At 40.8% G+C, this 13,466-nt stretch overlaps 1 protein-coding gene across 6 annotated transcripts in view; it reads left to right on the top strand.

The window, feature by feature from the left end:
• Positions 1-13,466, top strand: part of cnnm2 (cyclin and CBS domain divalent metal cation transport mediator 2) — a 37,205-nt gene that overhangs the window by 16,067 nt on the left and 7,672 nt on the right. For 5 of the 6 annotated variants that reach the window (XM_022755607.1, XM_022755606.1, XM_022755604.1 and 2 more), the window contains exons 2-3: positions 9,783-9,926; positions 11,772-11,909. In XM_022755607.1, coding sequence (XP_022611328.1) covers positions 9,783-9,926; positions 11,772-11,909 — 282 coding nt within the window. Of the gene's footprint in view, positions 1-9,782; positions 9,927-11,771; positions 11,921-13,466 lie in introns of all 6 variants that reach the window. The other variant, XM_022755602.1, reaches the window with a different exon arrangement.

Here is a 13,466-nt window from a genome sequence, read left to right as displayed (position 1 = left end):
GCTCATCAAGAACTGTTTAGCTCGGTCAATCGTGTTTGTGTGTATAACCGCGCAAATGAATCATGAATGAATGTCTGTATGTCTGTGTTTCCCAGCTGTCTGGCTGGATGACCAGTGAATTACAGACCAGAGCCCATAACTCAAGGTAGTGGCCAGTGTCCATCTCTGTCAAGGGGACCCTGCCTGTCCATGTGTCAGCAAGAAAGTGAGGTGCTGTGGTCTTTCCTCATCAAGTTGACAATTACTCTGTATGTGATGGGAAATAATTATTATTAATACGATCTAAGCTCCAGAGGAATTAGTGAGAGTGTTGTGCAGGAAAAAGCTCAAACATTCTGACACAAATATTTCTCACAGTCTCACCAAGGCGCATGAAGATGGGATGGGTCTTGAATTTTCAAAGCACCAGCAACACTTGTAGTATTCAGAAGAGCTTAATGCAACCAATGCGAAACATAACACTATAGCATTTGTAAATTATCCAGGAGACTCCTGTGTTCCTCTGTTGAGGAACATTATCATAAAAAAAAACTTAGGGCAAAGCAGCAAAAAGATTCATGTAACACACAGCTCACCTGTATTTTTCCTGCCCTCAAACATCTGGTTATCTTTGATCTTCAGTCACATTGTACAATGATGGTTGTCTGTGCATTCTTTCTACTGCAAGCAGAGAGAAAGTGGCTTACAGTATTTGTATTTCCTCTTTGCAGTGCTGGCAGAATAATGAAATTTGTTGCTGCTAAACTGCAGTTAATGGAAACCGCCATGTAGCTACTCTCAAAGTGTTCTTGCTCTTCACAGGATTCTTGAAGGATATCAACATAGAGACAGGTGTGATAGTTCTGCAAAGATGCATGTAAACGTCAAGGGTTTCATGAGTAACCATATTTCAAAGAGACACACAGAGGAGCTGATAGAAGTATGAGTTTGAAAAATGCTTTGTAAAAATTCCAGGTAAGGCTGAGTCAGAGTAGTTGTGCCCCAATTCAGGGGCAGCATCCTTCGCTGTCGTAGATTGTGAAGGCTGAGCTGAATTGAGCTGGTCTGGCCTACGGAGGATTCCTGCTTTCCGTCAACAGCTGTGCCCCCCCCAAAAAAAACATGGCTCCTGTCATCTAGCAATCTTAATAATGTCAATTTATTTCACAAAAACTTGAGGTTGTAAGACTCTTGGTTTTAAAGGTTAACCCTACCATTAGCTGTTCAACTGCTCTTTTAAAAGTGTTATTTCCTGGCTCTGTCAGTGTTGTTTGCTGCCCTATTATTTCCATTACTGGCGTGCAATGAATCTTGGGTTAGGTTGGGCTACGAAGGATCCACCTGTTGGATCATTGGTTGCCCAGGAAAAGAGGGCCGCATTTCTCCGATGCATTTGAAGCAGCCTTGGAAATGGTACAGCCTAGTTGCGCTGCTGTGATGCAATCTGTCTTCCAATGTATGTGGACCCTGAATTGGGACACAGCTAGTTTCTAAACAAATGCTAGTATTAGTCAAATATTAGATACCAGTGTCTTAATGAGGTCTCAGGGCAGTTGTTCAGGTAAACACCAGCTACTCCTAAACGCTGCTCTCTTTTCAAACGTTCTTTTCAATCTTGTTGTCTCCAGATATCTCAGCAAAGTTCTTGCACATCATACCGACTTATTGACTTATTGAGTGTAAGGTCAAAAAATTGTAACTGAGGGAACCCTTGTGTCACCAGTTTGACCACACATATGACGTCACTCATAGGATTTCCTCAGAAGTTTACATAGCGTCTCTAGAGCAGCAGCTGCACTTCCCTTTTAAATGACGGATTAATGTTAATTTGTTCCTGTATTTATATTAATGTTATAAATGTCTCATTAGGAGTTTCATTTATCTTTTTACAATACTTGTGGAGGAAATATAAACACTTATACACACAAACATACAGACACGCATTCCACTTATGTCTCCAGATAATACAGGCCAAGACACTGAATTATGTTGTTTTACTGCATGTGTATTCGGACTAAATGTTTATGTAAATTAAGAAGCTCTAAACAGTCGACATGTTACCAGCATCAGGGTGAAGTTTTTGTCCATGTCAATGGAAAAATGGGTCAAAATGCCTGGAAACTTTTTTTTCACGAGAGGTAGATTTAGAAGAAAGACCGTCCAATGGGTTCCCATCACCCTAACATTGCACTATATTTGTCAGTGCTCAAATATTTGGAAAAATAGGAGGAGAGCAAGACAGGGAGGGGGGCAATGATGAGTGTCCAGAACAGATACTGACCCCTCATACTCCCACCCCAACTCTCCGAGCCTTACGTGCCTATTTATAGGGGAAAATTGCGCTATGGAAAAATATGACAAAGCTGCATTCCATAAATAAGCTGGGAATGGTGGAAAAGAGCACACGGCTTAGTCTCTGAAGGCCTGAGTGGTGGTTCTCAGGCTTGGCTTTGGAGCCTCCACACGCCGGAGTAGCAGGGCTGCAGCTACCATTAGCCAGGTTTCTGTCCAAATGTGGTGCAAATTTTAACTGAATTTCCAGAAACTCGGCAGAAGAAAAGCCAAATTAATAGGCGTTTCCATCCAACCTTTATGTGGATATTAGCAGTTGGTTCATCAAAAGTTGGTGGCACCAGTTTGCTAGTCTGATGCCATTAAAATAAATATTTAAGGAAAAAACAACAATATAAATAATGTTTGTTTCATATATTAAAGTTATAATATGTAACTTTCACACATTAAAATGTCTAAAAATGAGGAGATCCATTTTATATATTTTTTGAATTGTGTACTTACATCATCCCAAATTTTTCAAGTAATTCTCATACCTTGGGAAAAATGTGATTTTAATCATGGTAATGGTAGCCTACGTATCATTTGGTCGCCTGTCAATGACGTCATATCCCCTATGCGCATGCGTCAGCGTTGTGGTTGCCTGACAGAAGAGGTCAAAATATACTTTTATGCAATTTTAAGCCACATTTTTAAGACACACTTTGAACACCTTGGTCGTTTTCAGTTATGTATTTAACTGGATGAAGGATTTAATCTTATCTGACATTTGGATCTTAAGTTACCAGAGAAAAAAGCCAAGCAAATGTTGCAGAGCACCCAGCCTCTTCGAGACGTCCTGCGTCCACTGAACCTGCATCGGTGAATCACTGATTTGAAACTGCTTCATTCTGTGTTTCTGTGTTTGTTATGGAGAGGAGGACACTTCTGTGGATAATTTGGCTTCCAGTGAACACCTCCTGGATGTCTGAATCGTAAGCTATCAGAGAAACAATCGAAACAAAGGTTACCGGCAGTCTAAGCTCCCCGCCCTTCACCGATGTCTTATTTCCCTGTAAAGTGTCGGCCAAACTCTGACTTTAAATGTAAAACTGCTTTATTCAGTGTTTTTACTGGTTATAATCATCGGGTCCGTTTGTTATGGAGGAGGAGGAGTCATATAATCCGGCTCCCAGTAAAACCTGCTAAATGACTGCACTGAAGGAATCCAAACTGGAGATAAATTTATAGCATTGATGGTGAAGACAACAACTCCTGTGATCCCACGCTACTTCATGACGTCACCCAACGCCGGCTTTTGTTATTGTTTTGATTGAGAGACCCCTAGCCAGAAGTTACATACTATGTGTTTAATTTGAGGAACATCACATTCTCCTCATCACTTTTAGTCTCTTCAGTGAAAGCTTCATGAATGTTTAAGTCACATGCTTCATTGTCTTTTGTGTGTATCTGTTATCAACACACCAACCTTTCCCCCTCAGCCAAGCATAAACATTTTTTTTGCAATATTTCAACTTTTCTTTTGGTCATTTCCACTCTGGTGTTTTTATGTGGTAATATGGAGGCCTGAAGTTTTCATTTTTATGTAATTTAAAGTTGCACATAGTGGGATTAGTAAAGGTCTAGACAATACCAATATGTTTTGTTGGTCTGTGGGTCAGTCCACCACTCTCAGCCTTACAGAGCTGCTAGCATGGCTGTAGACTCTTAGTATTGTTTAAACTTAGCATTTTTTAATTTGAATATTTTCAGCCCAAGAAAAATTTATAAATACATAAATGAATAAATACAATAGCATCAAATCTTGTTTGCTAAGTATCTTCATCTTTTCACAGCCAGTGTTTTAATGAAACACTGAAACACATTAACTAAACAAACGTGTTGTGGTCCCTGACTGTTTCTTCAGTGTGATTAAGCACTTCCTGGTACCTTAGTCATCTGCTGCTTTGTTGTTAAGGGAAACAAAATAATCCTGTGTGTGTGCGTGCGTGCCTCTTGACTTCACTCAATTATAAATGTAAACTGAAACAGCCATTTACAGTCGCTAATGACACAACCATTATCCTCAGAAATGTTTTAGAAATGCATACAAGAGCCTTTTAATGACTGAAGTGTTCCAGTTCTTGACCAAAAAAAACATGCTGCTTTAATGGATGAAATTGAAAGTGAATTGACCCCCAACCCTGATCTGTGCAGTGTGCCTGTGTGCTGGACTACCCAGCATGCATTCAGTCTCAGCCCAGCTAGACAGCCCCAGATGTCAGGCAGCAGTGGTGGCTTATAGGACCCCAGACGACTGGTCTTCACAAGGACACGCTCTCCCCGAGGCCCACTGCCAAGTTCCAGGCTCCAGAGGGTCCAGAGGGTCAGCCTCCCCACTCTACCTCAAGTCCCCCCCTCACAAAAACCACTGCCATAACAGCAGCTAAGAAGTTTTGAATAAACAGGCTGTCATTGTCTCGTACTATATTTATGGAAGACAGAAGCTGCATTTTTTCTGTCGCTTGTGTGGTATTTTGTCTTTGTGGGAAACTGGAAAGTATGCACTCATCTTGTGGGACAGTGAGACAAAACGATTTGAAGCGGAGCTACTGTGTGAAAGACGAGTGTGTGTGTGTGTGTGTGTGTGCGCGCGCGCATGTATGTTTGTGTGTGTGTATTATTGAGAAAGACAGAGCTAGACTAGATAAACAACAACTCCAGAGGGGAAGTTTACATGGGTACAGAACTCGTAAATTGGCAACTTTTAGATCTTCATTTACATAAAATAGCCCCACATGAAACTAACATCATTTTAGCAGCTGGTGTTTCAGAGACTGAGTTTTGGACTTACTTTGTCATGTTGCTTCCGACAAAAACAAATAGATGTAGTGTAATGACATCAAGAAAGTATCCAAATCTATCTTAACAACCATGAAACATTTGTGAGTTGAATCAAAAGTCCAATTTTACTGTATGACTCAACTGATGTCTGCACTTCTCCTTATAAAAACTAATATAGCTATAGTCTGATATGCTCCAGACGCTAGCTGACACTTGCACATATTACACTTTACATAACACTGACCAACATCCTAAAGTAAACAAAAGAATAATATCTTGGGCACAAACAAGTGGAAAAATAAATGACAAAATAGTATTTGTGTATGTACAGTATCCGGCTGTATGTCTGTCTGTCTGCATGTGTTTAGCCATGCTAACAGCATGACACCTTTCTAGTGAAATGTTGGTTCCTCCACCACCTTGGTCCAATTGTTTTGTTATTTAGTTTTGTGCAGACATTCATGGTCCATAGACGATACCACCAAGAAGACTATGTGAGGCTGTACTTAGGTATGACAATGCTTTGATCTAAATGCTAACATCAGCTTTCTCACATACTCACAATGACAATGCTAATATGATGGTGTTTAGCAACTAACATTAACCAGCTCACCATCTTAGTTTAGCATGTTAGCAGGTTTTGCTGCTATTTAGTCATGAACCAAAGTACAGGACTGATTAAAATTTTGACTTGATGGCAAAGATAAAATATTAAAGGGATCACCAAAGGAACAGGGTTGATTGTAAATTTCATGATAATACATCCAATAGTTCTCTGGACATTTTACTCTGAACTAAAAACACCAACCTCATGGTGGTGCCAATGGAAAAGTCAGGGGATCACCAAAGTAATTAGGATTCATCATCTGGTAGCCATGAATGTCTGTGCCAAACTTTGTGCTAATCTGTGCAGAAGATGTGAATATATTTCACAGGATAGGTAATAAATTTGACCTGCTGGTGGCACTACATGAAAAACCAGGGGATCCTCAAAGTCATTAGGATTGGCCACAAAATGGAATGGCAATCCAATCTATAATTGAGAAATTTCACTTGGGAACAAAGGTCAACCAACTGACCGATATTGTCCGCGCTGGAGCCACAGCTCTAGCATGGCAAAATATTCTCTTAGAACATGTCTGATGATTTCCACATAAAATATACAGAGTAGTATGAAGTGAAAGGCTTGTGTATGACTTTCCCTTTGCCGTCAGTTCCATGGAATTTGTGAAATTTCTGTCTCCTTACATTGCAGCCCATGGGACAGACTCTAGAATAAACACCAACTAAACTTTGCATAAACATGCTTTTCTCTGTCATTGCAATAGTTTCCCATTCAGTTTTTTCCTGTGTGTCATTCTTTTTTTTTTAAACTGGTGACCTATGCGGCCTCTGTTAATAAAGCTCTTACGATGGGTCATCTTTAATAGTTCCCCAAGTAATCTCCTCCATAGAAGGAAGTGTTGGAAAGTGGTCTTTATGTGGACAAACATCCTGATGGGATTAGTTTAACTTGTCAAACAAGTGCCTCGTGCTGTTACGATTGTGTGTTCAGTGTATGTGTGCACATGGCCACTTAAAGAGCAGAACAGATTGTGTGTGATCTCCTCCACCTCCTATCAGCTGGCTTACATAAAGGTCAGAGGTCGCTCTTGTTTTCTGTCAGAAAGGTGAGGTCATGTTGACACAGATTCTGATTGGTTGTTCTGCTTCCTCTGATGAAACCAAACCTGACATTCCTATATCTGCAAGGTGGACACAATAAGAAGAACAGTTTGACACTACACTATATGCAGTATAAACATACTAAATCCCCACAAAAGTAAAAATAAATCAGTGCAACGCTCACTTTTTGTTGAGGCTATGTCAGAGAGGTGTTGAGGTTGTAGCCTTTGGTGTTGCTGGACTACATGCACATGTTGTACAGGAAATGTTTCTGTAAGGGTTGAAAGAGTATATAATTTTATATTCATTTCAGATGATAAGCTAATAAGTTTGCCATGTTTTAAGACTATTTGTTCAAACCTTTAATTTTATTGTTACTTTTCAGAAGATTTCGTAAAGAAATAGTCAGAAATTTAGGGAAATTTGTTTATCTGCGTTCTTGATAGCACTTTCATGTCAGTTTGATAAATGAAACTACAGCTAGCAGCCTGTTAGCATGGACTGAAAGCAGAGGAGACAGCTCTTTGTTGTTTCTGTCTCTTTTTCTTCTTTCTTTCTTTTTTTTTTTTACAGGATTAACAAAATATAATAATTAGGGGGCTTTGTTACCTCTGGACAAAACCAGACTAGCTGTTTCCCCTTGTTTTCTGGCTCTATGCTAAGCTCACCAGCTACTGACTTCAACTAACTTCAATCAGACAAGTGGTCTTCATGTTCTCATCTAACTCTTGGCAAGAAAGAGAATATGAAACATGATTTCCAAAAATGACACACGACTCCTTTTAAAGGAGCTGTTTGTAATTTTTGCTATTGCTACATAGCCAGCGTTAGCATGAGCAGCTGTTTACTTACCAGTCTAGAGGAAACACTGTGAGTTAAGCATCAAACCTTATTCCTTTACTCGCCAAGAGGTGTCTCCAGCATTGGAAAGAAACACTGATGTTAGCACTTGTCTCTATCACTTCTTTTCTTCTACTGAAGTTAGCATGCTAACCAGCTAGCCCCAACCTATTTCATCACTGTCCAATAACAACTCACTGTAGCCTCCAATCTGCCCTGAAGAAGTAGCGCTGCACAGAGGGTGGATTATATCCCGCTTGGTTATAAAGACAACGATGGCTGAAGCTCTTGTCAAGCCACAATCGATCACCACAACCTGTTCCTGGCAAGAAAACATGTTTTGGTGGCAAATAAAACTTCACAATAGCCCCTTTAAATGACAAGGAACAAATACAAGTGACTGTAATGTTACTGGATGTAAAAAGATCTTGAAACAAGTTGATTTGTGCTGAAAAAAAATTCATTCTAACGGAAATGAAATCACTTCACATATTTGCGTATCTTCTGGATTTTCATGTTCAGGTGATTTCAGCTCCCACTTTGAAGTTCAAGGTGACATTTAGGTCAACGTTTTTTGCCTACAAACCTTTATTTGGGAGCTGTGTTCATAAACCAGATGTGAGTGGAGTGGATGCCATTAAAGAGAGGGAAGTGAGCATTGATCTGTTTCACTGTGCTGTGCTGGCCACTCCATTTGCCATTCCCTCCCAGGGCAGTTTAGAGTAATTGCTTGCTCAAGGACTTCAGAGGCCTGATTGCTTTAACCCACCATGGCTCCATTTGTGTTTGTCCTAGTTAAACCCCATCCCGCAGTGATAAAGCAATATGCTAAAGATGTCGAAATATTAATAGAAATAAGCAGATTCCACTCTTGTTGGACACTTTGAAAATAAGACTTGTATACTGCGTGCCATTTGCAGACTCCTTGCGTTTGTGGATTTCTGTGTTTACCTTATTAACACCTCCATTTAGGGATCTTCCCCTTCCAGCCTGTTATCTGTAACCTGAGCATATTTGTTGAAAGCATCAATTCTGCATCTAACCCTCACAACATTCTTACATTCAAACTCTCAGGCTCTGTTCAATGCACATCAGTGTGCCGTCATAGTGTTGTGAGGAAGCAGTGAGCTGCAGTGCAATAAAACACTCTTGGTGATCAGCCCAGAGGTCCTTTCAGCCTGTGCTCGCCTGCACCAAAGCAGCCTACGTTAGCTGAAACAGCATCTGAGCACCGACTCTGTGATGTACCTGTGTTCTCCAAAAATAACCACACACACACTCATGCACCCATACACCCATGCACTCTGACACACGTACATGCACACGTACACACAAGCACACTGATGTCCTCCATTATTTACACCCAGGTGTATCTGCATGCAAACGGCCCATTTCGAGACAATCTGATCACACAGCGGAGGCTTCGCCCGGTCTGTTCCTTCGCTCGGTGAGAATATCGCCGGGGCGGAATGGAAACTTCATTTTGCAGGGGCTAATATTAGCCTGGGCCTCTGGAAAATTCCTTTTAAATGATCACAAGCTGAGAAAAGGCAAAGAATTTGTTTAGTGTTTTGCCTGACAGTATTCTCTGCATACACGGCAGTTTGTTTCTTTTTTTTTTTTTTCAGATGGTACAGCACACAGGAGGGTCCTGGGAACACAGATGTAGAGGGAGGGAAGGAGGGAGGGAGGGCTGTGGGGGCTCATATGATGAAATGTAATGCTTTTTGACTGTCAGTCTGTCTGTCTCTCTCTCGCTGTCTGAGTTTCTGCTGGCACTATTAACACTTGAACAGTTGAACTACCATGTTCTGCATCCCTGCTCATTTAACTGATAAGGAGATCAGATCACTTTGTGTCTCCTGCTCTGTGTGTGATTTGAATTGCAATTCATAACAGCCACAGCTCTATCTGACATGAGTGATTCTTCCCCTTTTTCATAGTATAAAATACAATGTAAAGTATGTAAAGTATTTTTCTGTGATACAGATTATAGATGGAAATACCTGTGTGTGTCCCTGCCTGTTTCTTCCCTTGTACCCCCACCACTGCCTGATGTACATTTAACTCTCTTATCATTATATGACCCTAACTTTATCACCTGTGTTTGTGTATCGGCGCGCGTGTGTGTTTGTGTGTGTGTGTGTCTGTGTGTGTGTCTGTGTGTGTGTATGTTTTGTTAGGAAAATCCCACCTGGCCATAGTTCAGAGGGTGAACAATGAGGGTGAGGGAGACCCTTTCTATGAGGTTCTGGGTATTGTCACCCTGGAGGACGTTATTGAAGAAATCATCAAGTCAGAGATCCTGGACGAGACTGACTTGTACAGTAAGTTCTCTTGAAGCTCAGACTTCTTAGAGTTTAAGACTTCAAGGCGTCACCAGCCTGTCAAAGTAAGAGCTCCAGACTTAAATCCATGGCTTGTTATAAACTGATCCAAGCCCAGCGGTTGGGCTCAATGTAACAGCTCTCTTACATCACAGTGACTTTAAAGCAATCTAATGTGGGTCTAATTCTTGCTGGATACTTACTTAAATATACATTTGTAAACTTGCAGGGGCTCTCAAATAAGCACTAGTGAATGAGTCACATCATATTCTTTATTCTGCTAAACCGCCAATGTTTTTTGGTATCAAGGCTGTAGCTATAATATTGTACAGTATAGCATAGTGTAGTATGCTAGTATAGTATAGCACAATATAGCATGATACCAAAATCTGACAAAAGGCAATGTGGAGCTGATAACTGTTATATGTGCAGAATCTGACGAGTTGTGAATCCTGGAAGACACAAATGTTTAAATGCCAGTTAAAAGGCACAACTAAAGCTGCGCTGATCAGTCGTTTTGTCCCAACAATGTGTAAAGTAAAAAGGGGTTGTTTGTATAGTAATGAACCCACTGGGAATTATGGCACAACTCAGCGCAGCATTCAGCAGTCTACCTGCTTAGCACCAAATATGGTGGAGCATTTACTGGCTAAAGATCCAGATATTCCCCTAAAGAGTTGGTGGAGAACAAAACAAAAGAGAGTGAGTGAATGTATATTCATCAGGTGATCAGAAATATGACTCCAAATGAATGCTAATATTGCAATGTAGCTAGTGTTTGCTAACAATTTGCCTCAGTGTTTTAATTCTAGTTTAATTTAACTTATTTCTGGGTGAAATGGAATATGTGAGTGGAGTTTTCATTTCAAGAGGGATTTGACCAAAGAGTTCAGATCTGATTGGACTGGAGCTGTAGAGCTATTTATGACTGTTAAAGTGTCAGTGTTTTTCCACTGATCCAACAAACACAGACTTTCCTACCATGATATTGTTCTGCTAGCTAATAGACTAACAGGCTAACAGGCAAGAGTGGTCTTATTTGATGGGGAGGGATTAGCTAGTCACCCCAACTTAAATTTAACTAGATATACTTATGTATGTATGTGCCTCCGGATGCAGGGTGAGTCATCAGAAATGTTTTACAGGAAGAGAAATAAGAGGGATATTGATATATATAAATACAGAAAAGTGACAGTTAACACAGAGACACATGAAACTGTCAAAGATGAACTGCTGCCTGAAAATGTTGACAAGCTTAAAAAAAATGTCCTCGTCCTTCCTTGCATCACTTTGTGTGAAGATGTCTCAATTAGGGTTTGGAAAATGTTACTGCAGCTAAGTTCAGACTCTGGAGGAGGACTTTTGCATTAAGACATTTTTTATTATCAGTTTATTTCCATTTAGAAAAAAAAATCTTAATTGTGCAATTTTACACTTAAGATTCTCTACGGTGAAACATTTTACATCCGAGCATGAATAAATAATGATTTTAATGACAAACCTTGAACTGGCTGTACTGTTACAACCCTAATGGTATCAGTGAAGGCCCGCAGACATGGAGTACGTGCCAGTCTATTTGTTGCCCTAATACATATGGCTTTAAGTAATGCTAAGAATGTGGTAAGCTAACAGTGTAGCCCCCTATAGCTCTCCTTTAGTTCTGAGAAGGACGCCACAGCTACGTTTCTGGAAAAAGCAATAAGCTTTGGGTAACTCAAGTTTAGTCACCCTATGACCCGGGACGACTAGCTCAGTATCTGTGCAGTGGTATGGATTGACCTTTTTCTGTTGCAGAAAAGGTCTCAGTTTGTGTCTTACCCTCGACTTTTAATTTTCCCTCCTCAGCTGACAACAAGACGAAGAAGAAAATCACCCATCGGGAAAGGAAGCAGGATTTCTCGGCCTTCAAGCCTACCGACAATGAAATGAAGGTTAAAATATCACCTCAGCTTCTGCTGGCTACCCTGCGTTTCCTAGCAACAGGCAAGTGGGCTGCGTTGCTGCTTGACTTCCCCCAGTGTGCCCTCAGCCCCTCACTGTGGGGAAAGTGTGTGTGTGTGAGCTGTTTGTGTGTGCATGTGCCCGTATGGGCTTTGAATTTTTGGGCAAGTGGGTGTAGGGGGGAGTGAGTATGTGTGTAGAATGAGTATCTGGTGTGTGTGTGTGTGTGTGAGGGAGTGAGTTGTGTGAAGACTCACAACAAGCGTGTTGGTATGCATGTGTGTGTGTGTTTGTGAAGAGGTGGAAGGCCTTTCGGGAGCACGGCACGGGATGTCTGTGCAGACTGTGCGAGCTTGGATCCAAAAAAAAAAAAAAAAAAAAAAAGCAGGCGTCTATTTGCTTGCATGTCATGCACTGAAGGTTACATGTTGAGTCACAGCTTTAAAAACACCACCCTGTTTGCTTACACTCGTTCCTGAGTGACATCACACCCAGCATTTTTGGCCTATGATCGGGGTTCTCACACAAGTCGACATATTTAGTGTAAAATGTGAAATATTTCAACCCACTTTCCCTTGGGAAATGGATTTCTGAACAGACAGAAGAATATCCAAGTTCTGCTACAACAGCAGCAGCAGCAGCAGCAGCAGCAGCAGCAGCAGCAGCAGCAGTTGACCATGCCTCACTGAGGTTGGATTTGCTTTAGAACTTTGACCTAGCAGCTAAGCGTTGATTTAGTTCCTCTAAAGACTATTAGGGAGTTTAGTTCCTGGTGGTGGAGCCAGCAGCCAGCTGACACATATCACCGCCGCTGAGTTGAAGGAGCTGATTGGCCAATTAGGTGGTTGAAGCAGACCAGTCATGATTAGGATACATCTTTTACAAGTTTTAAATGAGTTTTTGGTCAGGTTTGAATGTGTAGAGAGGTTTGTGTGCAGGAACAGAGAGGAAACTATGACTGCAACTATGGGTAAGGAAAAACTCCACAAATAAAAACCCTGTCATGGGACAGAAAAGAAGAGCACCAGAGGAGGGATCACTCTTCCAGGACAGACAGGCCAGCAGTAGGTCTTACAAAAAGAGTAGACAGAAATAACAATAGTGAAGTTTTAGTATGGAGGAACTTGTATTCCTATCCTAAACTTGTGATACTTTTATCTTTGAGGTTTTGCTTGTAATGAAGGTTTGTTTCAACCTGATGAATGCTGCCTGTTCATGAGGAGGTGGACGTTTTTTGTGAAATTTTATGATGAGACTAATTGACACCTCATTCTTCTTTTGGTTCCACTGTTTGTGAGCAAGTTTCATTCACGCAAAGTCAGAGTAGAAGAATTCTAGTCCTGCGTTGAGAAATCAGCAGATAAAAAGTAACTTTGCAGCGGTGTCAGTGGTGGTATGACGGGACCTGAAACAGAAGATGTTAATTGTAGACTACAGCTGCCAACATTGTGTCATCAGATCAGTGACAGAAATAAAGAGTGAATTTAATATAAAATCAGATGCAATGAAAAATCTTGCTAAAGCAAAGTGGTGCATGGCTGAGATGGGAGGTATAATCAAATGATTTAGTGAGAAGAGTGGGAGGATTATCCTAACAAC

Source organism: Seriola dumerili, unplaced genomic scaffold (assembly GCF_002260705.1).
Source record: "Seriola dumerili isolate Sdu_G_001 unplaced genomic scaffold, Sdu_1.0 BDQW01000230.1, whole genome shotgun sequence".
In the NCBI taxonomy this organism is placed as follows: domain Eukaryota; kingdom Metazoa; phylum Chordata; class Actinopteri; order Carangiformes; family Carangidae; genus Seriola; species Seriola dumerili.
The sequence above is the reverse complement of the archived record's forward strand: the minus strand, read 5'-3'. Positions and strand labels throughout refer to the sequence as shown.